This window comes from Procambarus clarkii, chromosome 38 (assembly GCF_040958095.1).
Source record: "Procambarus clarkii isolate CNS0578487 chromosome 38, FALCON_Pclarkii_2.0, whole genome shotgun sequence".
In the NCBI taxonomy this organism is placed as follows: domain Eukaryota; kingdom Metazoa; phylum Arthropoda; class Malacostraca; order Decapoda; family Cambaridae; genus Procambarus; species Procambarus clarkii.
In genome coordinates this window covers 5,265,262-5,290,089 of record NC_091187.1, presented here as the reverse complement: position 1 = coordinate 5,290,089, position 24,828 = coordinate 5,265,262, and the positions used below count along the sequence as shown (strand labels likewise).

Below are 24,828 nucleotides of genomic sequence, written 5' to 3'. Positions count from 1 at the left end.
TTGTGTCCTTTGCTGTTTGCAGCCTCTGCAGTCGAGCAGTAAAGGCTGGTGGCTTCTTCCAGTTGCTGTCTGATGTCTGATTTGTTGGTTCTCCAAGGTTCTCATGTTGGTTCTTCCTGGAGTGGCCATGCCAGGGCTCGCGGTTCCACTCGTTGGGGTGGGCCACAGTTGCCGGTTTCGGAGCTGGTGCCGCCTTCGGTCCTGGCTGCACCTGGTCGGCGTGGTGCTCGCTCAGCAGGCAGGTCAGGTTCTCGTAAGGGGCATCAGCCCTTTCGCGGTTCACCCCATTGATGGAGCGATGGGGAGGGGAGGCTTGCTCTGTTTGCTCATGCTTGGTCTCACGATTCGTGGGATTTTTGGGTTGTTTCTCGCGGCCTGTAATCACCTATTTGTACTCACCTATTTGTGCTTGCGGGGGTTGAGCTTTGGCTCTTTGGTCCCGCCTCTCAACTGTCAATCAACTGGTGTACAGATTCCTGAGCCAACTGGGCTCTATCATATCTACATTTAAAACTGTGTATGGAGTCAGCCTCCACCACATCACTGCCTAATGCATTCCATCCATTAACTACTCTGACACTGAAAAAGTTCCTTCTAACGTCTCTGTGGCTCATTTGGGTACTTAGTTTCCACCTGTGTCCCCTTGTTCGCATCCCACCAGTGTTGAATAGTTTATCCTTGTTTACCCGGTCGATTCCTCTGAGGATTTTGTAGGTTGTGATCATGATCCCTTACTCTTCTGTCTTCCAGTGTCGTAAGGTGCATTTCCCACAGCCTTTCCTCGTAACTCATGCCTCTTAGTTCTGGGACTAGTCTAGTGGCATACCTTTGGACTTTTTCCAGCTTCTTCTTGTGCTTGACAAGGTACGGGCTCCATGCTGGGGCCGCATACTCCAGGATTGGTCTTACATATGTGGTGTACAAGATTCTGAATGATTCCTTACACAGGTTCCTGAACGCTGTTCTGATGTTAGCCAGCCTCGCATATGCCGCAGACGTTATTCTTTTTATGTGGGCTTCAGGAGACAGGTTTGGTGTGATATCAACTCCTAGATCTTTCTCTCTGTTCGTTTCATTAAGTACTTCATCTCCTATTCTGTATCCTGTGTCTGGCCTCTTATTTCCACTGCCTAGTTTCATTACCTTGCATTTACTCGGGTTGAACTTCAACAGCCATTTGTTGGACCATTCACTCAGTCTGTCTAGGTCATCTTGTAGCCTCCTACTATCGTCCTCAGTTTCAATCCTCCTCATAATTTTTGCATCATCGACAAACATTGAGAGAAACGATTCTATACCCTCTGGGAGATCATTTACATATATCAGAAACAGTATAGGTCCAAGGACTGACCCCTGTGGGACTTCACTCGTAACGTCTCGCCAATCTGAGACCTCACCCCTCACACTGACTCGTTGTCTCCTGTTACTTTGGTACTCCTGTATCCAACGGAGTACCTTCCCTTTCACTCCAGCCTGCATCTCCAGCTTTTTCACTAGCCTCTTGTGTGGCACTGTATCAAAGGCTTTCTGACAATCCAAAAATATGCAGTCTGCCCACCCTCCTCTTTCTTGCCTTATTTTTGTTGCCTGGTCGTAGAATTCAAGTAACCCTGTGAGGCAGGACCTGCCATCCCTGAATCCATGTTGATGCTGTGTTACAAAGTTCTTTCGCTCCAGGTGCTCCACTAGCTTTCTTCGCACAATCTTCTCCATCATCTTGCATGGTATGCAGGTTAGGGACACTGGCCTGTAATTCAGTGCCTCCTGTCTATCCCCTTTCTTGTATATCGGGACTACGTTAGCTGCTTTCCAAATTTCTGGCAGTTCTCCTGTTGCCAGTGATTTGTTATACACTATGGAGAGTGGGAGGCACAGTTCTTCTGCTCCTTCCTTTAGTATCCAAGGGGAGATTCCATCTGGGCCTATAGCCTTTGTCACATCCAACTTTAGTAAACACTTCCTTACTTCCCCGCTGGTAATCTCAAACTCTTCCAGTGGTTCCTGGTTAGCTATTCCCTCTCTTATCTCTGGGATTTCTCCTTGCTTTAAGGTGAAGACCTCTTGGAATTTCTTATTCAGTTCCTCACACACTTCCTTGTCGTTTGTAGTGAATCCTTCTGCCCCTATCCTTAATTTCATAACCTGTTCCTTTACTGTTGTTTTTCTCCTGATGTGGCTATGCAGCAATTTAGGCTGAGTCTTTGCCTTGCTTGCGATGTCATTTTCGTATTGTCTTTCTGTCTCTCTTCTCATCCTGACAAATTTATTCCTGGCATTCTGGTATCTTTCTCTGCTCTCCAGTGTCCTGTTATTCGTATAGTTTCTCCATGCCCTTTTACTGCTTAGCTAGCCTACATCTCTGATTAAACCATGGGTTTCTCATCTTCATTTCACTGTTTTCCTTTTGGACTGGGACAAACTTGTTTGCTGCATCCTTGCATTTTTGCGTGATGTAGTCCATCATATCTTGGGCCGTCTTTTCCCTGAGCTTTGTTTCCCATGCTATATCTGTTAGGAATTTTCTTATCTCCTCATAGTTTCCCTTTTGGTATGCTAACCTTTTGGTTTCGGTATCCCTCCTCGAGTTCAATAACCCTTCTTCAATCAGGTACTCAAACACCAATACACTGTGGTCGCTCATTCCTACTGGGGCCTCAAAACCGATTTCTCTTATGTCAGAGTCGTTCAGGGTGAAGACCAGGTCGAGTCTCGCTGGTTCGTCATTTCCTCTCATCCTTGTGGGTTTTCTGACATGCTTGGTTAAGAAGTTTCTAGTCACCACCTCCAGTAGTTTGGCTCTCCACGTATCCTCGCCTCCATGCGGTTCCTTGTTCTCCCAATCAATCCTTTCGTGATTGAAGTCCCCCATTATGAACAGGTGGGATCTATTTCTACAGGCAGCAGAGGCTGCCCTCTCAATTATAGTGTTAACTGCCATGTTGTTGTTTTCGTACTCTTGACTGGGTCTTCTGTCATTTGGTGGAGGGTTATATATTACTGCTACTACTATCCTTGGTCCTCCCATTGTCATGGTGCCTGCTATGTAGTCTCTGAAACCCTCACAGCCCGGGACAGCCATCTCCTTAAAATTCCATTCCTTTCTCATGAGTAGGGCCACTCCGCCTCCTCCCTTACCTTCCCTCTCTTTCCTTATTACTGTGTACTCCTGGGGAAACACGGCGTTCGTTATGATTCCAGAGAGTTTTGTTTCAGTGAGTCCGATTACATCTGGGTTCACTTCTTGTGCTCTTTCCCTTAGTGCACTTGCCTTGCTTGTGATCCAATCTATGTTCGAGTACATTGCCCTGAAACTGACTCTTTTCTGCTTCTCCTCTGGGGGGACCTGTGGGGTCTGGGGTGAAGGGGAGCTGGGAGGATCTGGTACGGGGAGACTGGTGGAGGAGGAAGGGCTTGGGGGTGTGGGGGGAGGGGGAGGGTAGGGGGAGTGGGTGAGGGAAGGAGGGTTGGGGGGTGAGAGGGGGAGGGTTGGGGGGGTGAAAGGGGGAGGGTTGAGGGGGGTGAGAGCAGGAGGTTTGGGGGGATAGGGGAGAATGGGGGGGTTTGGGGGGGCAGTAAAGGGGGGAGGGCTTAGGGGGAAAGGGAAGGCTGAGGTGGTTGAGGAAGAGGGGCGGGTTTTGGGGAGTGGTGGAGAGGGGAAGGCTTAGGTGGGGTGGGGGAGAATGGAGGGCTTGTGGGTGGAAGAGGCGGGAGGGCTTGGGGGATGGAGAAGGGACGGTCCTGGAGGGAGGGGGGAGTGGGAGGAGGGGGGTGAGTGGGAGGAGAGGGGTGGGTGGGATGAGGGTGCCTTAGGTGGGTACTTAGTGGGGGGCTGACAGGGGTTGGGGCAGGTAGGGTGTCTATTGGGTAGAATTTGGGGGTGGTGCCGCACTCCCTGTGGCTAGTGCACTATTTGAGGAGGGTTCCCCATTCCCCTCTGGGATTGTAGGGATCGGGGGTGTGGCTCCCCGATTCCTTTCTCCCTGCGCTCCTTCCTCGCGTCTGCTGCCTGCTTTCTCTCTTCCCTTGTCATATCCCTCCCAACGCCTACCAACCACCCAACGCCTGTGGTAGCATTGGGTGGCCCCTCCTTCTTCGGGGGTTTGGGGCTGGCAGGGGCAGGCCTCTTCTCATGCGCTCTGTCAGGTTGTCTTGGAGTGGGTGCACTTGGTTGTGGGCGAAACGATCACTTCTCTCAGACGGGTTTCCCGACTGTTTCCAGTTCAGAAACTGGACTGTGTGAAACTGTGGTTCATTCTGGACTTGTCCCTTCTCAATCCCTGGGTTTCCTGTCCCTCGTTTCAGATGACCACTCTGTCCCAGGTCCGGCTTCTGTAGGAGCCAGGCGCTTGGATGGTGTCTTTGGACCTCAATGACGCGTATTTGCAAATCCCAATTTATCTGGGGTTCTGGGACTGGCTCGGTTTTGTTGTGGGGTGCCAGAGTTACGGCTTTCGTTGTCTAACGTTCGGGTTGACCTGGCACCTCGTGTGTTCACATGCCTTACCTGGGTCATGGTGGCCCGTCTGCATCGGTTAGGTGTTCGGGTTCTGGCCTTCCTTGATGACTGGCTGGTTTGAGCTCCATGTCAGTCCATGTGCCAGCTCGCCAGGGATTTATTTATTTCCAAGCTCGCCGGGTTATGGTTCCAGGTGAACTGGAGGAAGTCCCATCTGGTTCCCTCTCAGGTTCGGTCTTGGCTGGGTCTTGTGTGGGACACTCTAACCGCTTCCTTCTCTTCTTCCGGCGGATCTGATCCGTCTGCGTTCCAGCCTTTGTTCCTGAGGGGCTCTCGGGTCACACAGCGGTTGCTCGAGGGTTTGTGCGGGGAAGCCTGAACTTTGCCGTGATAGTCTACCCACCATGTCAGGTTTGGCTTCGTCGGCTCTTCTGGTTCCTTTGGAGGCGTCTCTTCCGCCTTTCCTTCGACCACTGAGTTTGGCCTCCTGAGGCTTTGCATCGGTTGCTGTGATGCCAGCTTCCTCTAACGGTTTTTCGGGGTTCAGTGCCTTGGCTTTTTCCGAGCCCTCACTTGATGGGTTCACAGACACATCATCTCCTGGCAGGGGCTTTGTGACCTGTGCTCACCAAGCTGGTCAAGAATGATGGGGTCCGTCCTTCTGTCGGGCTCACAGCATGGTGTGGGAGTTCGCGGCTGTGTGGATGTCACTTCGGGTCGCTTGTGGGTCGACGATCCGGCTCCATTTGGACTGTTTCCCGATGGTTCATTGCCTGAACCGCGAGAATTCGATGCGGTCCTTGGCTCTTTGGGGCTGGTCACTTTGGGTGACTCGTCTGCTGAGTTCTCAGGGTTTGGCTCTCCTGGCAGCTCACGTTTGGGGAGTCCAATGTCCTGGCGGACGACCTGTCCCACTTCCTTCCCCTTTCAACGGAGTGGACAGTCGACACAGAGTCGTTCAGTGGGCTCTGCCTCCGGTGGTGGACCTCTTCGCGTCGGCGTGGTGCTCTTCCTCGACTGCGAGCCGTCGGCGTTGATGCTTTTCAGCAGGACTGGGCAAGGTGGGGTTACCTGTTCCTCTCCTCCCCGGTTCATCTGTTGCTCCAGGTCCTGGCTCGCTGGGAGTCTTACCAGGGTTGAGTTGTCCTTCTGGCTCCTTGGTGGCCTGCCCAGCCTTGGTTTCAGGTGCTGCTTGCTCAGTGTTCGAATCCGAGGATCTTCCTGCAGCTCTGCCTTTTTCAGCAGATTGTTCCAGCCCGTTATAAAGTTATTTCGTTCTTCTCTTCGAGTCTTCGCTTCTGGGTTTTCTGACTCAAGTCTATCACAACTCTTATGATATGCAGGTGGCTTTGTTGTTGGTCTCCCACCTGCGTGCTTCGACTAGATGGCAGTATGAAGCTTCCTGGCGGTCATTTCAGTTTTTCCTCTCACTGCGTAGGTGTACTTCGGTCTCTGATAGGGTTGTTTTGTCCATCCTTTCGTGGTTGTTTCCAGGATTGTCATCTTGTGCCAAATACTGTCGCCTCATATTGTGCGGCAGTGACGGAGTCGCTCCAACTTGCGTTCGGTATTGACGTTACGTCTGCTCCGTTCCGCAAGCTGTCTCGTACGTTGTTTCACCACCAGACTGCTCATGGACCATCTGAGCCGTCCTGGTCTTCGGACTGGGTGCTCTCTTTTCTCTCTTCTCCTCAGTTTGTTGTGGCCTCTTCAGTTCAGGACTGTTTTTCTAAGGCTCTTATCCTGTAGGCATTGGCGTCTGGGAGGTCGGGTTGCTCTCTCATGCTCTCCTCCAGCGCAGGGGTTTCTGCTCTTTTGGTCCTGGTAGTAGGTTTGTTCTGTTGCAGCTGTCTCTTTTTCTGGCGAAGAATGAGTCTGCTGCTTTCCGAAGGGGTCCTTGGGTTGTTGATGCTTGGATCATGGCCGGGGCCGGGGCTGCATCATGTGTTGTGTCCGGTTGCGGCTTTCTACCGTTATTTGCGTGACAAGGTTGTGGTGGCTGGGGATGCGCTTAGGGTTGACCTAAGTTTCCCTTCTTTCCTGTTCCCGGTCTCGAGTCTCCCAGGTCATCCGCAGGGAGACCCTTCCGTCAGAGACCCTTCCGTCTAGCCAGCTTGCAGTCTATCCTCGTATCCACGACGTTCGTAAGTTTGCTGCACTGGCTGCCGTATTTGGTAACATGTCTTGGGTTGATATTCGGACATAAGGTTGTTTGTGGTTGGACAGGGTTCTGGCTGCTCGCTACCTGGTCAAAGTCCCTGGACATAGTAAGGCCTGTACTGCACGGGCCAGGGCCTGTACCACACGGGTCAGCGGTAGCAGCCAATTATCTCAGCTTTGAATTGAGGAGTGAGGACTGACCGCCGCCCAGGTAAGTCCCTGTTTTTCCTTGTCTTTGGGTAGTTAGCTCCAGGGAGCCAACGGGGCACCCCACAGAAAACCAGCGTTGAATGTAATTAATCGCTGCATTACATCGGGAATGTAATGAATACTGGAGTGAACGATACGGAGGAAAATGCAAAATAGAACCCGTGAAGAACAGAGGTGCCATATGCACAATCAGAGAACACTATAAACATCAGAGGTCCGTGGTTGTTCAACGTCCTACCACCGAGCATCAGAAATATTGCCGGAACAAAGGGTGGACATCTTCAAGAGAAAACTAGATTGTTTTCTTCAAGGAGTGCCGGACCAACCGGGCTGTGATGGGTATGTGGGCCTGCGGGCCGCTCCAAGCAACAGCCTGGTGGATCAAACTCTCACAAGTCAAGCCTGGCCTCGGGCCAGGCTTGGGGAGTAGAACTACTCCCAGAATCCCATCAAGCAGGTATCGCAATTTTCTGGGCGAGTCCCAGAGGCTCCCCAGCATCCCTCCCTCCAGTTGGCGGTGTGTTTCGCGAATTTTGACATCCAACCTAAGAACTGCAGATTGGATCGCCGGCGTGAGGGTCTGGGGCTCTCCCTTCCCCCTCCCGGGGAGGGGTTACATAGACAGTGGCGCAGCAACGTGACGTCATGCTCGTTTGCTAATTTTCGTTTTGGAAGTTCTGTCCACTCGTTCAGCTTTTGGTAGCAATATTTTCAACAGAATAAGGGATTGTTTTAGGGCGCCTACCTTTCTGGGTGCCAGACCCGGTTAATGGCAGACATAGATATGCTTCCAACCACACGGGGGTTTCTATAGGCCAGTGCTCCTCACGCCTGTCTGAGGGGGGCCAGGTTCTGGCTCGTGGTTCCCAGTAGGCAAGAACTCCATGCACATTGACTGATGCCAGAAAGCTAATATATCCATATCAGCCTGGATATCTACGGGGAGCCTCCATGACTCACCCAGAAAATGACGTTTCATTACATTCAACCCTGGGTTTTGCTCTAATACCTGAAACATTGTTATTAATAAAGTCAACTGTCATCTTGGTGTTTCTCTACACTGTGGTCAGTGTTCACTACACCCATGTCAACTGTCAGCTTAGTGACAGACTGACTACAGGTGTAATTTCAGTTTCCTGATGCTTTATCCAGTTACTTTACTCAGAGCCTGATGCTTCATTATAGTCCAGTTACTTTACTCAGTGCCTAATGCTTCATTATAGTCCAGTTACTTTACTCAAAGCCTGATGCTTCATTATAGTCCAGTTACTTTACTCAGAGCCTGATGCTTCATTATAGTCCAGGTTCCACCATTAATGTTTGTGTTGGTAATGACAGGTGCAGGAGACCATCAGGGAGACCCTGGAGATGATGACCACAGAGACAGGTGCCACAGCTGACCCCGTACACCTGGGAGACTCAGCCTCCACCATTAATATTAGTGTTGGTAATGACAGGTGCAGGAGACCATCAGGGAGGCCCTGGAGATGATGACCACAGAGACAGGTGCCACAGCTGACCCCGTACACCTGGGAGACTCAGCCTCCACCATTAATGTTTGTGTTGGTAATGACAGGTGCAGGAGACCATCAGGGAGGCCCTGGACATGATGACCACAGAGACAGGTGCCACAGCTGACCCCGTACACCTGGGAGACTTAGCCTCCACCATTAATGTTTGTGTTGGTAATGACAGGTGCAGGAGACCATCAGGGAGGCCCTGGAGATGATGACCACAGAGACAGGTGTCACAGCTGACCCCGTACACCTGGGAGACTCAGCCTCCACCATTAATGTTTGTGTTGGTAATGACAGGTGCAGGAGACCATCAGGGCGGCCCTGGAGATGACGACCACAGAGACAGGTGTCACAGCTGACCCCGTACACCTGGGAGACTCAGCCTCCACCATTAATGTTTGTGTTGGTAATGACAGGTGCAGGAGACCATCAGGGCGGCCCTGGAGATGATGACCACAGAGACAGGTGCCACAGCTGACCCCGTACACCTGGGAGACTCAGCCTCCAGCATCATGAATAAAGTTCAGGAAATCACTGGAGAGATCCCCCAGAAGCAATTAACAGTAAGTTTTTTATTTTCTCTCATAGGTCATACCACAAGATATTGAGTTGCGTTTTGAGGAGAGTAAGCCTGTTCTTAGGTTTATGGAGGTTCCCCAAGGTCAACTACTGACTTTCCTTAACATACAATCCACAATAGTTGCCTACCTCTGGGATAAATATTTACTGGTAGGTGAACAGGCGCAACAGGTGAAAGGCAACAGACAACAGGAAACGTGTAAACCATTTCTGGTCTGCATGGTGATTGAACCCAGGATCCTCTATTGAACCCGGGATCCTGGCCCCCCTCACAGAGGCGCAGAGAGTGGGAGACACTCCACCAACCTACCATGAAAGCATACCTGGTTGATACCTGGTTGATGGGGTAGTGGGAGTTTTTCTACTCCCCAAGCCCGGCCCGAGGCCAGGCTTGACTTGTGAAGATTTGGTCCACTAGGCTGTTGCTTGGAGCGGCCCGCAGGCCCACATATCCCCCACAGCCCGGTTGGTCCGGCACTCCTTGGAGGAAACAATCTATTTTCCTCTTAAAGATGTCCCATGGTTGTTCCAGCAATATTTCTTATGCTCGCTGGGAGGACGTTGAATCCAGGAAGAGAACGAACCAAATCAGACCATTGCTGGGTACGAAGAGACTGAAGCCTTAAAACTGCCAACAAACTCCCAAACAATGCCAGCACCAACCCCCTGCCAGAACTGGGGGGTGGGGGCTGGAGCTACAGGTCCAGTACCAAACCCCCTGCCAGTAGAGAGGGGGGCTGGAGCTACAGGTCCAGCACAAACCCCCTGCCAGTAGAGGGGTGCTGGAGCTACAGGCCCAGCACCAACCCCCTGCCAGTAGAGAGGGGGGCTGGAGCTACAGGTCCAGCACAAACCCCCCTGCCACTAGAGGGGGGGCTGGAGCTGCAGGTCCAGCACAAACCCCCTGCCAGGAGAGGGGGTGGGTGGAGCTACAGGTCCAGCACAAACCCCCTGCCAGGAGAGGGGGTGGGTGGAGCTACAGGTCCAGCACAAACCCCCTGCTAGTAGAGGGGGGGGGGTTAGAGCTACAGGTCCAGCACCAACCCCCTGTTAGTAGAAGGGGGGCAGGAGCTACAGGTCCAGCAGCAACCCCCCCCTGCCAGTAGAGGGGGGCAGGAGCTACAGGTCCAGCAGCAACCCCCCCTGCCAGTAGAGGGGGGCTGGTGCTATTTCGAAGAAATAGAACAAACGTTTAAGTGACCATATGAGTCTGAGGAAATGGAATTGGAACAGAAAGCTATACGAGAGATAAGGAAAAATCCGAAATATTTTTTCACATACGCAAAATCAAAATAAAAAACCTCGACCAGTATTGAACCGTTAATTACAAATGAAGGTACGTACACAGAGGACAACAAAGAGATTACTGAAATTCTAAGAAGCCAGTATGAGGCTATGTTTAGCACACCAATAAACAACATGAAAGTTGATGACCCTGACAGCTTCTTTATGAATGACATTCAAGCTGCAGATAATATAACGGATATTACCACAAACTCGGAAGACTTTGAAAGAGAAATTGATAATATGCCAAATGCACTCAGTTCCTGAGCCCGACTCATGGAATTCAATATTCATTAAGAAATGTAAAGTACCAGTAGCGAGAGCACTCAGCGTAATATGGAGAAAGAGCCTGGATACAGGGGAGATACCAGCAGCACTTAAATCTGCTGGTATAGCTCCTTTGCACAATGGGGGGAGTAAAGCCTTGGCAAAAAATTATAGGCCACCTGCACTAACATCACACATAACAAAAGTGTTTGAAAGAGTGATTAGGAATCAAATTTCTAGTTTTATGGAAAACAATGAATTGCACAATCCAGGACAACGTGGATTTAGAGCGGGAAGATCCTGTCTGTCACAGCTACTCAACCACTATGACAAAATCACAGAAGCCCTAGAAGAAAAGCAAAATGCAGATGTTGTATACACAGACTCTGCAAAGGCGTTCGACAAATGTGACCATGGGGTGATAGCTCACAAAATGAGGTCAATGGGAATAACTGGAAAAGTAGGACGCTGGATACTCAACTTCCTGTCGAACAGAACACAAAGAGTAACAGTCAATCAGATAAAATCGAGTCCAAGCGATGTTAAAAGCTCCGTACCTCAAGGTACAGTCCTTGCACCGCTACTGTTCCTTGTTCTCATATCTGATATAAAAAAAAAATTACACGTCACAGCTTCGTGTCGTCCTTTGCAGATGACACAAAAATCAGCATGAAAATTACCTCTGCTGAAGACATTGAAAAACTACAAGCAGATGTCAACAAAGTTTTCGATTGGGCAGCAGAAAATAACATGATGTTTAACAGTGATAAATTTCAGGTACTCAGGTACGGCAAAAATGAGGATCTGAAACATAATACAGGGTACAAAACACAATCGAATCTTCCCATAGTAGAAAAACAGCATGTCAAGAATTTGGGAATAATGATGTCCGACGATCCAATGTTTAGGGAGCATAACCAAGCAAATATCGCGTCAGCCAGAAAAATGATCAGATGGATTACGAGAACTTTCAAATCTAGGGATCCCATCACAATGGTTGTACTCTTCAAGTCACTTCTGTTGTCCCGTCTCGAGTACTGCTCAGTACTCACTTTCCCCTTCAGAGCAGGAGTGATTGCTGAAATAGAGGGAATACAGAGAACATATATGGCACGCATAGACGAAATAAAACACCTAAATTATTGGGATCGACTCAAAGCTCTCCAAATGTACTCTCTAGAAAGGAGACGAGAGAGATACCAAATAATATACACATGGAAAATACTGGCGGGACAGGTCCCAAATCTACAGTAAAATTACAACGTAATGGAGTGAACGATATGGAAGAAAATGCAAGATTGAACCAGTGAAGAGCTGAGGTGCCATAGGCACAATCATAGAGCACACTATAAACATCAGAGGTCCGCGGTTGTTCAACGTCCTCCCAGCGACTATAAGAAATATTGCCGGAACAACCGTAGACATCTTCAAGAGAAAACTGGACTGTTTTCTAAGAGAAGTTTCGGATCAGCCGGGCTGTGGTGGGTATGTGGCCCTGCAGGCCGCTCCAAGCAACAGCCTGGTGGACCAAACTCTCACAAGTCGAGCCTGGCATCGCGCCGAGCTTGGGGAGTAGAAGAACTCCCAGAATCCCATCAAGCTGGAGCTAGGGGTCCAGCACCAACCCTTTGCCAGTGGAGAGTGGCTGGAGCTACAGGTCTAGCACCAACCTCCTGCCAGTAGAGGGGGGCTGGAGCTACATGGCAAGCACCAACTTCCTGCCAGTAGAGAGGGGCTGGAGCTACAGGTCCAGCACCAACCCCCTGCCAGGAGAAGGTGGCTGGAGCTACAGGTCCAGCACCAACCTCCTGCCAGTACAGGGGGGCTAGAGCTAGTAGAGGTCCAGCACTAACCCCCTCCTAGTAGAGGGGGGCTAGTGCTACTAGTCCAGCACCAACCCCTTGCCAGTAGAGGGGTACTGGAGCTACAGGTCCAGCACCAACCCCCTGCAAGGAGAAGGGGGCTGGAGCTACAGGTCCAGCACCAACCCCCTGCCAGTAGAGGGGGGCTGGAGCAACTGGTCCAGCACCAACCCCCTGCCAGTAGAGGAAGGCAGGAACTACAAGTCCAGCACCAACTCCCTGCCAGGAGAAGGGGGCTGGAGCTACAGGTCCAGCACCAACCCCCTACCAGTAGAGGAAGGCAGGAACTACAAGTCCAGCACCACCTCCCTGCCAGGAGAAGGGGGCTGGAGCTACAGGTCCAGCACCAACTCCCTCCGAAGAGAAGGGGGCTGGAGCTACAGGTCTAGTACCAAACCCCTGCCAGTAGAGGGGGGCTGGAGCAACTGGTCCAGCACCAACCCCCTGCCAGTAGAGGAAGGCAGGAACTACAAGTCCAGCACCAACTCCCTGCCAGGAGAAGGGGGCTGCAGCTACAGGTCCAGCACTAACCCCCTACCAGTAAAGGAAGGCAGGAACTACAAGTCCAGCACCAACTCCCTGCCAGGAGAAGGGGGCTGGAGCTACAGGTCCAGCACCAACACCACCCCCCCGGTCAGTAGAGGGGAGGCTGGAGCTACAGGTCCAGCACCAACCCCCTGCCAGGAGAAGGGGGCAGGAGCTACTTGTTCAGCACCAACCCCGTGCCAGTAGAGTGGGGCTGTAGCTACAGGTCCAGCACCAACCCCTTGCCAGTAGAGAGGGCTGGAGCTACAGGTCCAGCACCAACCCCTTGCCAGTAGAGAGGGGCTGGAGCTATAGGTCCAGCACCAACCCCCTGCCAGTAGAGGTGAGCTGGAGCTACAGGTCCAGCACCAACCCCCTGCCAGTAGAGGGGGGGCTGGAGCTACAGGTCCAGCACGAACCCTCTGCCAGGTGAAGGGGGCTGGAGCTTCAGGTCCGGCACCAGCCCCCTGCCAGTAGAGAGGGGCTGGAGCTACTAGTCCCGCACCAACCCCCTGCCAGTAGAGGGGAGAGGGGCTGTAGCTACAGGTCCAGCACCAACTCCCTGCCAGTAGAGGGGTGCTGGAGCTACAGGTCCAGCACCAAACCCCCTGCCAGTAGAGGGGGCTAGAGATACAGGCCTAGCACCAACCCTTTGCCAGTACAGTGGGGCTAGAGATACAGGTCTAGCACCAACCCCTTGCCAGTAGAGGACGGCTGGAGCTACAGGTCCAGCATGAACACCCTGCCAGTAGAGGGGAGGACTGGAGGTACAGGTCCAGCATCAACATCCTGCCAGTAGAGGGGAGGACTGGAGGTACAGGTCCAAAATCAACCCCCTACCAATAAAGGGGGAAGTTGGAGCTACAGGACCAGCACCAACCCCCCTGCCAGTATAGAGGGGCTGGAGCTACAGGTCCAGCACCAACCCCTTGCCAGTAGAAGGGGGAGGGAGCTACAGGTTCAGCACCAACCCCCTGCCAGTAGGGGAAGGCTGGAGCTACAGGTCCAGCACCAACCCCCTGCTAGTAGAGGTGGGCTGGAGCTACAAGTCCAGCACCAACCCCCTGCCAGTAGAGGGGCGGGCTGGAGCTACAAGCCCTGCACCAAACCCCCTGCCAGTAGAGGGGGCGGGAGCTACAGGTCGAGCACCAACCCCCCCTGCCAGTAGAGGGGGACTGGAGCTACAAGCCCAGCACCAACCCCCTGCTAGTAGAGGGGGGCTGTAACTACAAGTCCAGCACCAACCCCCTTCCAGTAGAGGGTGGCTGGAGCTACAGGTCCAGCACCAACCCCCTGCCAATAGAGGGGGGAAGGAGCTACAGGTCCAGGACCAACCCCCTGCCATTAGAGAGGGCTGGAACTACAAGTCCAGCACCAACCCCCTTCCAGTAGATGGTGGGTGGAGCTACAGGTCCAGCACCAACCCCCTGCCATTAGAGGGGGGCTGAAGCTACAGGTCCAGCACGAACCCCCTGCCAGTAGAAAGGGGGCTGAAGCTACAGGTCCAGCACCAACCCCCTGCCATTAGAGGGGGGGGCTGAAATTACAGGTCCAGCAGCAACCCCCCCTGCCAGGAGAAGGGGGCTGGAGCTACAGGTCCAGCACCAATTCCCCCCCCCCCCCTGCCAGTAGAGGGTGGCTGGAGCTACAGGTCCAGCACCAACCCCCTGCCAGTAGAGGTGGGCTGGAGTTACAGGTCCAGCACCAACCCCCTGCCAGTAGAGGTGGGCTGGAGTTACAGGTCCACCACCAACCCCCTGCCAGTAGAGGTGGGCTGGAGTTACAGGTCCAGCACCAACCAACTGCGAGTAGAGATGGGCTGGAGCTACAGGTCCAACACCAACCCCCTGTCAGTAGATGGGGGGCTGGAGCTACAGGTCCAGCACCAACCCACTGCCAGTAGAGGGTGGCAGGAGCTACAGTTCCAGCACCAACCCCTTGCCAGTAGAGGGGGGCTGGAACTACAGGTCCAGCACCAACACCCTGCCAGTAGAGGTGGGCTGGAGCTACAGGTCCAGCACCAACCTCCTGCCAGTAGAGGGGGGCTGGAGCTACAGGTCCAGTACCAACCCCCTGCCAGGAGAAAGGGGCTGGAGCTACAGGTCCAGACCCTACCCCCTGCCAGCAGAAGGAGGGCTGGAGCTACAGGTCCAGATCCAACCTCCCCTGCCAGTAGAAGGGGGCTGGAGCTACAGGTCCAGCACGAACCCACTGCCAGTAGAGGGGGGGCTGGAGCTACAGGTCCAGCACCAACCCCCTGCCAGTAGAGGGGTGCTGGAGCTACACGTCCAGCACCAACCTCCTGCCAGTAGTGGGTGGCTGGAGCTACAGGTCCAGTACCAACCCCCTGCCGGCAGAAAGGGGCTGGAGCTACAGGTCCAGCACCCACCCCCTGCCAGTAGAAGGGGGCTGGAGCTACAGGTCCAGCACCAACCCCCTGCCATTAGAGGGGGGCTGAAGCTACAGGTCCAGCACCAACGCCCTGCCAGTAGAGGGGGGGCTGGAGCGACAGGTCCAGCACCAACCCCCTGCCAATAGAGGGGGGGCTGGAGCTACTGGTCCAGCATCAACCCCCCCCCCCCTGCTAGTAGAGACGGGGGGTAGAACTACATGTCCAGCAGTCCAGCACCAACCCCCTGCCAGTAGAGGAGGGCAGGAGCTACAGGTCCAGCACCAACCCCTTGCCAGTAGAGGGGGGCTGCAGCTACAGGTCCAGCACCAACCTCCTGCCAGTAGAGGGGGGCTGGAGCTACAGGTCCAGCACCAACCTCCCCTGCCAGTAGAAGGGGGCTGGAGCTACAGGTCCAGCACCAACCCACTGCCAGTAAAGGGGGGCTGGAGCTACAGGTCCAGCACCAACCCGCTGCCAGTAGAGGGGTGCTGGAGCTACACGTCCAGCACCAACCCCGTGCAAGTAGAGGTGGGGGGGGGTTACAGGTCTTCCACCAACCCACTGCCAGTAGAGGGGGGACTGGAGCTAAAGGTCCAGCACCAACCCCCTGCCAGTAGAGGGGTGCTGGAGCTACAATTCCAGCACCAACCCACTGCCAGTAGAGGGGGGCTGGAGCTACAGGTCCAGCACCAACCCCCTGCCAGTAGAGGGGCGCTGGAGCTACAGGTCAATCACCAACCCCCTGCCAGTAGAGGGGCGCTGTAGCAACAGGTCCAGCATCAACCCCCTGCCAGTTGATGGGGGCTGGAGCTACAGATCCATCTCTATCCCCCTGCCAGTAGAGGGGGGGGGCCGGAGCTACACGTCCAGCACCAACCCCCTGCCAGTAGAGGTGGGGTGTTACATGTCCAGCACCAACCCCCTGCCAGTAGAGGTGGGGGGTTACATGTCCAGCACCAACCCACTGCCTGTAAAGGGAGGGGGGGGGGGCTGTAGCTACAGGTCCAACATCAACCCACTGCCAGGAAAAGGGAGCTGGAGCTACAGGTCCATCACGAACCCCTCTGCCAGTAGAGCGTGGGGGGGGGGGGCCCAGCACCAACCCCCTGCTAGCAAAGGGGGGGTCCGATGCTACAGGCTCAGCACCAACCCCCCTGCCAGTAGAGCGGGGCTGGAGCTACAGGTCCAGCACCAACCCCCTGCCAGTAGAGGGGGGCTGGATTTACAGGTTCAGCACCAACCCCTTGGCCGTAGAGAGGGGCTGGAGCTACAGGTCCAGCACCAACCCCCTGCCCGTAGAGAGGGGCTGGAGCTACATGTCCAGCACCACCCTTATACCAGTAGAGGGGGCTGGAGCTATAGGGCCAGCACCAACACCCTGCCAGTAGAGGGGGGCTGGAGCTACAGGTCCAGCACCAACCCGCTGCGAGTAGAAGACGGCTAGAGCTACAGGTCCAGAACCAACCCCCCTGGCAGTAGAGGGGGGCTAGATTTACAGGTTCAGCACCAACCCACTGCCAATAGAGGGGTGCTGGATTTACAGGTTCAGCACCAACCCCTTGCCAGTTGAGGGGGGGCTGAAGCTACAGGTTCAGCACCATCTTCCTGCCAGTAGAGGAGGAAGGGGCTGGAGCTACAGGCCCAGCACCAACCCCCTGCCAGTAGAGGGGGGCTGAAGCTACAGGTCCAACACAAACCCCCTGCCAGTAGAGGGGGGGCTGGAGCTACAGGTCCAGCACCAAACCCCTGTCAGTAGAAGAAGGCTGGAGCTGCAGATCCAGCACCAGTTCCCCTGCCAGTAGAGGGGGGCTGGAGCTAAAGGTCCAGCACCAACCACCTGCCAGTAGAGAAGGGGGGGCGGAAGCTGCAGGTCCAGCACCAACCCCCCTGCCAGTTGAGGTGGGCTGAAGGTACACGTCCAGCACCAACCCCCTGCCAGAAGAGGGGGGGGGGCTGGAGCTACATGTCCAGTACCAACCCCTTGCCAGTAGAGGGGGGCTGGAGCTGCAGGTCCAGCACCAACCCCTTGCCAGTAGAGGGGGGCTGGAGCTACAGTTCCAGCACCAACCCACTGCCAGTAGAAGGGGGGGCTGGAGCTACATGTCCAGTACCAACCCCTTGCCAGTAGAGGGGGGCTGGAGCTGCAGGTCCAGCACCAACCCACTGCCAGTAGAGGGGGGCTGGAGCTACAGTTCCAGCACCAACCCACTGCCAGTAGAGGGGGGGGGGGGGTCTGGAGCTACATGTCCAGTATCAACCCCTTGCCAGTAGAGGGTTGCTGGAGCTACAGGTCCATCACGAACCCCCCCTGCCAGTAGAGGGGAGGCTGGAGCTACAGGTCCAGCACGAACCTCCTGCCAGGAGAGGCGGGCTGTAGCTACAAGTCCAGCACCAACCCCCAGCCAGTAGAGGGGGCTGGAGCTACAGGTCCAGCACCAACCCACTGCCAGGAGAAGGGAGCTGGAGCTACAGGTCCAGCACCAACCCCCTGCCAGTAGAGGGGGGGGGGCTGGAGCTACAGGTCCAGCACGAACCTCCTGCCAGTAGAGGGGGGGCTGGAGCTACAGGTCCAGCACCAACTCCCTGCCAGTAGAGGGGTGAGGGGGCGGGAGCTACAGGTCCAGCACCAACCCCCTGCCAGTAGATAGGGTCTGGCGCTACAGGTCCAGCACCAACCCCCAGCCAGTAGAGGGTGGCTGGAGCTACAGGTCTAGCACCAACCCCCTGCCAGTAGAGGGTGGCTGAAGCTACTGGTCCAGCACCAACCCACTGCCAGTAGAGGGTGGCTGAAGCTACTGGTCCAGCACCAACCCACTGCCAGGAGAAGGGAGCAGGAGCTACAGGTCCATCACGAACCCCCCTGCCAGTAGAGGGGGGTCCAGCACCAACCCCCTGCTAGCATAGGGAGGGGGGGGCTGAAGCTACAGGTCCAGCACCAACCCCCCTGCCAGTAGATGGGTGCTGGAGCAACAGGTCCAGCATCAACCCCCCCTGCTAGTAGAGGGGGGCTGGAGCTACAGGTCCAGCACCAACCCCCTTCCAGTAGGGGGGCGGGAGCTACTGCTCCAGCACCAACCCCCTGCCAGTAGAGGAAGGGCTGGAGCTACTGGTCCAGTACCAACCCCCTGCCAGTAGAGGGAGCCTGGAGTTACAGATCCAACACCAACCCACCCCCCATTCTATTAGCGGGGGGCGGGGGGCTGGAGCTACAGGTTCAGCACCATCCCACTGCCAGGAGAGGGGGGCTGGAGCTACAGGTCCAGCACCAACCCACTGCTAGTAGAGGGGGGGCTGGAGCTACAGGTCCAGCACCAACCCACTGCCAGTAGAGGGGGGGGGGCTGGAGCTACAGGTCCAGCACCAACCCACTGCCAGTAGAGGGGGGGCTGGAGCTACAAGTCCAGCACCAACCCACTGCCAGTACAGGGGGGGCTGGAGCTTCAGGTCCAGCACCAACCCACTGCTAGTAGAGGGGGGCAGGAGCTTCAGGTTCAGCACCATCCCCCTGTCAGCAGAGGGGGGCTAGAGCTACAGGTCAAGCACCAACCCCCTGCCAGTAGAGGGGGGCTGGAGCTACAGGTCCAACACCAACCCCCTGCCAGTAGAGGGGGAGCTGGAGCTACAGGTCCAGCACGAACCTCCTGCCAGGAGAGGGGGGCTGAAGCTACTGGTCCAGCACCAACCCCCTGCCAGTAGAGGGGGGCTGGAGCTACAGGTTCAGCACCAACTCCCTGCCAGTAGAGGGGTGAGGTGGCTGGAGCTACAGGTCCAGCACCAACCCCCTGCCAGTAGATAGGGTCTGGCGCTACAGGTCCAGCACCAACCCCCAGCCAGTAGAGGGTGGCTGGAGCTACAGGTCTAGCACCAACCCCCTGCCAGTAGAGGGTGGCTGAAGCTACTGGTCCAGCACCAACCCCCCTGCCAGTAGAGGGGGGTTCAGCACCAACCCCCTGCTAGCATAGGGAGGGGGGGCTGAAGCTACAGGTCCAGCACCAACCCCCCTGCCAGTGGAGAGGGGGCTGGAGCTACAGGTCCAGCACCAAACCCCTGTCAGTAGAGGGGGGGGGGGCGGAAGCTACAGGTCCAGCACCAACCCCCCTGCCAGTAGGGGGGCGGGAGCTACTGGTCCAGCACCAACCCCCTGCCAGTAGATGGGTGCTGGAGCAACAGGTCCAGCACCAACCCCCTTCCAGTAGGGGGGCGGGAGCTACTGGTCCAGCACCAACCCCCTGCCAGTAGAGGAAGGGCTGGAGCTACAGGTCCAGTACCAACCCCCTGCCAGTAGAGGGGGCCTGGAGTTACAGATCCAACACCAACCCCCCCCCCCCCATTCCATTAGCGGGGGGCTGGAGCTACAGGTTCAGCACCATCCCACTGCCAGGAGAGGGGGGGCTGGAGCTACAGGTCCAGCACCAACCCACTGCTAGTAGAAGGGGGGCTGGAGCTACAGGTCCAGCATCAACCCACTGCCAGTAGAGGGAGGGCTGGAGCTACAGGTCCAGCACCAACCCACTGCCAGTAGAGGGGGGGCTGGAGCTACAAGTCCAGCACCAACCCACTGCCAGTAGAGGGGGGGCTGGAGCTTCAGGTCCAGCACCAACCCACTGCCAGTAGAGGGGGGCTGGAGCTTCAGGTCCAGCACCATCCACCTGTCAGCAGAGGGGGGCTAGAGGTACAGGTCAAGCACCAACCCCCTGCCAGTAGAGGGGGGCTGGAGCTACAGTTCCAGTTTCAGAATTATTACAGGAACAACCGTGGACATCTTCAAGAGGAAACTAGATTGTTTCCTTCAAAGAGTGCCGGACCAGCCGGGCTGTGGTAGGGCAACCCGTTCTCGCAAATTTAATAAGTCAATATTGACTTATTATATATGTGCATAGGTGACATACTTAACATAATAGATACCCTTAAAAAAATTCATAGAAAACACCAACCTTACCTAACCTACTTAGTATGTTAAGATAAGCATCTTATTGCTTCGTAATTACAATTATTACCTAACCTATAATAGGTATAGGTTAAGTAATATTTGTAATTACGAAGCAATAAGATGCTTAAGATACTAACAAGGTTAGGTAAGGTCGGTGTTTTCTATGAATCTTTTTAAGGGTATCTATTATGTTTAGTATATCACCTATGCACGTAGTTAATAAGTCAATATTGACTTTACGAATTTGCGAGAACGAGTTGGGTGGGTATGTGGGCCTGCAGGCCGCTCCAAGCAACAGCCTGGTGGACCAAATTCTCACAAGTCAAGTCTGGCCTCTGGCTTTGCTTGGGGAGTAGAAGAACTCCCAAAACCCCTTCAACCATGTATCAACGAGCCCCAATCCCCTGTCAGTAGAGGGGGGACTGGAGCTACAGTTCCAGCACGAACCCCCTGCCAGTAGAGGTGGGCTGTAGCTACAGGTCCAACACCAACCCCCCTGCCAGTAGAGAGGGGGGCTGGAGCTACAGGCCCAACACCAACCCCCTGCCAGTAGAGAGGGGCTGGAGCTACAGGCCCAACACCAACCCCCTGCCAGTAGAGAGGGGCTGGAGCTACAGGCCCAACACCAACCCCCTGCCAGTAGAGGGGGGCTTGAGCTACAGGCCCAACACCAACCCCCTGCCAGTAGAGAGGGGCTGGAGCTACAGGTCCAGCACTAACCCTCTGCCAGTAGAGGGGTGCTGGAGCGACAAGTCCAGCACCAACCCCCTGCCAGTAGAGAGGGGGGCTTGGAGCTACAGGTCCAGCACCAACCCCCTGTCAGTAGAGAGGGGCTGGAGCTACAGGTCCAGCACCAACCCACTGCCAGTAGAGGGGGGGCTGGAGCTACAGGTCCAGCACCAACCCCCTGCCAGTAGAGGAAGGGCTGGAGCTACAGGTCTAGCACCAACCCCCTGCCAGTAGAGGGAGGCTGGAGCTACAGGTCCAACACAAACCCTCTGCCAGTAGAGGGAGGCTGGAGCTACAGGTCCAACATCAACCCCCTGCCAGTACAGGGAGGCTGGAGCTACACGTCCAGCACCAACCCCCTACCTGTAAAGGGGGGGGGGGGTGGTGCTGGAGCTACACGTCCAGCACCAACCCCGTGCCAGTAGAAGGGGGGCTGAAACTACAGGTCCAGCACCAACCCTCTGCCAGTAGAGGGGGGCTGGAGCTACAGGTCCAGCACCAACCCCCTGCCAGTAGAGGGGGCTGGAGCTACAGGTCCAGCACCAACCCTTTGCCAGTAGGTGCTTTCCTTGACTGGCTTCAGTTTATGTGTAGTGTAATGTGCTGATTGTGGTGAATGTGGTAGGTGTGGTTGACTGATAATGGGTCTCTCACTGACTAAAGATGATAATGGGGCTGACACTGTCCACGTTTGATAATGGGGCTGACACTGTCCACAGGTGACAATGCGGCTGACACTGACCACAAGTGATAATGGGACTGACACTGACCACAGGTGATAATGGGGCTGACACTGTCCACAGGTGACAATGCGGCTGACACTGTCCACAGGTGATAATGGAGCTGACACTGACCACAGGTGTTAATGGGGCTGACACTGACCACAGGTGATAATAGGGCTGAGACTGACCACAGGTGATAATGGGGCTGACACTGACCACAAGTGATAATGGGACTGACACTGACCACAGGTGATAATGGGGCTGACACTGACCACAGGTGATAATGGGGCTGACACTTACCACAGGTGATAATGGGGCTGACACTTACCACAGGTGATAATGGGGCTGACACTGACCACAGGTGATAATGGGGCTGACACTGACCACAGGTGATAATGGGGCTGACACTGACCACAGGTGATAATGGGGCTGACACTGACCACAGGTGATAATGGGGCTGACACTGACCACAGGTGATAATGGGGCTGACACTGACCACAGGTGATAATGGGGCTGACACTGTCCACAGGTTGAGGACCTCCGCAGGATGAGTGAGCCTGTCAAGATGCTGGTGGAGGCTGGCCGGGTGTTGGCTGTCAAGAGGCTGGTGGAGGCTGGCCAGGTGTTGGCCGTCCAGGAAGACCAAGATGGCCGCCGCTCCGCCAGGATAACTCTACAAGACGGACAGCTGTACCTCCACCCACTCCTGCATCAGCCCACGCTCGCCCACGCCTACACCCTCCAGGTAACTTTATTACACCCACTAGTCTTACTGACATTACTGATTTACTGAGTTATCATAACTAATATGATAACATTTTGTTGTACAGTAATTAGCATGATTTATTTCATTTTCTGCAGGAGAGTGAGGTTGTGGGCGTGCTGGAGCCCTCCTGCACCCTGGCGTTCCTTGACCTCAGGTGGGCGGGGTCAACAAGAGGGCGGGTCACCATCCGGCTGACCCCTGACACTCCGCTGGCCAGACAGTTTGTGTTGTTGTGTACGGGCCAGCGGGGCCACACCTACCGCAACACTAAACTGTTGGTGGTGGATGACAAGGGTCAGCCGGAGGAGCGTGTGGGTGGCGGAGACTACGAGAGTAATGATGGTGAGGGAGGAGCCCCACTGCTGCCTGACCTCCAGGGGCAGTACCGGGAGTCAGGCCGGGCAGGAACTGTGTGGGCCTTGTGGGGGCCGGGGGGTCCCAGGAGTGCCCAGTTCACCATCACCACCAGGGACCTCCCGGGTGGTCACCAGTGGCCACGTGTCTTCGGTGATGTGGTAAGCGGCCTGGATGTGGTGAGGGCAGCAGTCAACCACAGTGACATTACAGAGGTGACTGTGGTGGACTGTGGTGTTGTGCTGCCACTCTAGTTCACTGTTCCACCACTATCACTACTGTGGTGTTGTGCTGCCACTCTAGTTCACTGTACCATCACTACTGTGGTGTTGTGCTACCACTCTAGTTCACTGTACCACCACCATCACTACTGTGGTGTTGTGCTGCCACTCTAGTTCACTGTACCATCACTACTGTGGTGTTGTGCTACCACTCTAGTTCACTGTACCACCACCATCACTACTGTGGTGTTGTGCTGCCACTCTAGTTCACTGTACCATCACTACTGTGGTGTTGTGCTGCCACTCTAGTTCACTGTACCACCACCATCACTACTGTGGTGTTGTGCTGCCACTCTAGTTCACTGTACCACCACCATCACTACTGTGGTGTTGTGCTGCCACTCTAGTTCACTGTACCATCACTACTGTGGTGTTGTGCTGCCACTCTAGTTCACTGTACCATCACTACTGTGGTGTTGTGCTGCCACTCTAGTTCACTGTACCACCACTACTGTGGTGTTGTGCTGCCACTCTAGTTCACTGTACCATCACTACTGTGGTGTTGTGCTGCCACTATAGTTCACTGTACCATCACTACTGTGGTGTTGTGCTGCCACTATAGTTCACTGTACCATCACTACTGTGGTGGAGTGCTGACACTCTAGTTCACTGTACCATCACCATCACTACTGTGGTGTTGTGCTGCCACTCTAGTTCACTGTACCATCACTACTGTGGTGTTGTGCTGCCACTCTAGTTCACTGTACCATCACTACTGTGGTGTTGTGCTGCCACTCTAGTTCACTGTACCACCACCATCACTACTGAGGTGTTGTGCTGCCACTCTAGTTCACTGTACCACCACCATCACTACTGTGGTGTTGTGCTGCCACTCTAGTTCACCCTTACCACCACCATCACTACTGTGGTGTTGTGCTGCCACTCTAGTTCACTGTACCACCACCATCACTACTGTGATGTTGTGCTGCCACTCTAGTTCACTGTACCATCACCATCACTACTGTGGTGTTGTGCTGCCACTCTAGTTCACTGTACCATCACCATCACTACTGTGGTGTTGTGCTGCCACCCTAGTTCACTGTACCACCACCATCACTACTGTGGTGTTGTGCTGCCACTCTAGTTCACTGTACCACCACTATTGTGGTGATGTGCTGCCACTCTAGTTCACTGTACCACCACCATCACTACTGTGGTGTTGTCCTGCCACCCTAGTTCACTGTACCACCACCATCACTACTGTGGTGTTGTGCTGCCACCCTAGTTCACTGTACCACCACCATCACTACTGTGGTGTTGTGCTGCCACCCTAGTTCACTGTACCACCACCATCACTACTGTGGTGTTGTGCTGCCACTCTAGTTCACTGTACCACCACCATCACCATCACTTCAGCATCACCATGGACTGCGTGTTTTGATGACAATGTAACTTAAGGACAGACCTTTATCACTATATCATCATAACTTCACTATCTTTGGTATTTAACACTTTGGTATTTATACTTTGGTATCATATACTTGACAATGACAGCTGTATCACCATCAATGCTATATCTTCTCAGTGCTGTAACCTCCTTACATTCACTGTTATATCACTATCATTGCTACAATACCACTACCGCACCATCACTACTATATCACTACCACTACTATACTACCATCACTTCACTATCACTGCTATTTCACTATCACTCAGGTGTGTTGTGATATTACCATACTGGACCATGGTGTGTTGTGATATTACCATACTGGACCATGGTATGTTGTGATATTACCATACTGGACCATGGTGTGTTGTGATATTACCATACTGGTCCATGGTGTGTTGTGA

At 54.5% G+C, this 24,828-nt stretch overlaps 1 protein-coding gene across 1 annotated transcript in view; it reads left to right on the top strand.

Moving 5' to 3' along the window:
• The window catches only part of LOC138372367 (uncharacterized), a 79,659-nt gene extending 55,719 nt beyond the window's left edge, over positions 1-23,940 (top strand). The window contains exons 4-6 of the mRNA XM_069337668.1: positions 8,760-8,906; positions 22,163-22,378; positions 22,495-23,940. Coding sequence (XP_069193769.1) covers positions 8,760-8,906; positions 22,163-22,378; positions 22,495-23,007 — 876 coding nt within the window. The 3' untranslated portion in view covers positions 23,008-23,940. The remainder of the gene's footprint in view (positions 1-8,759; positions 8,907-22,162; positions 22,379-22,494) is intronic.
• Positions 23,941-24,828: the final 888 nt, after the last annotated feature.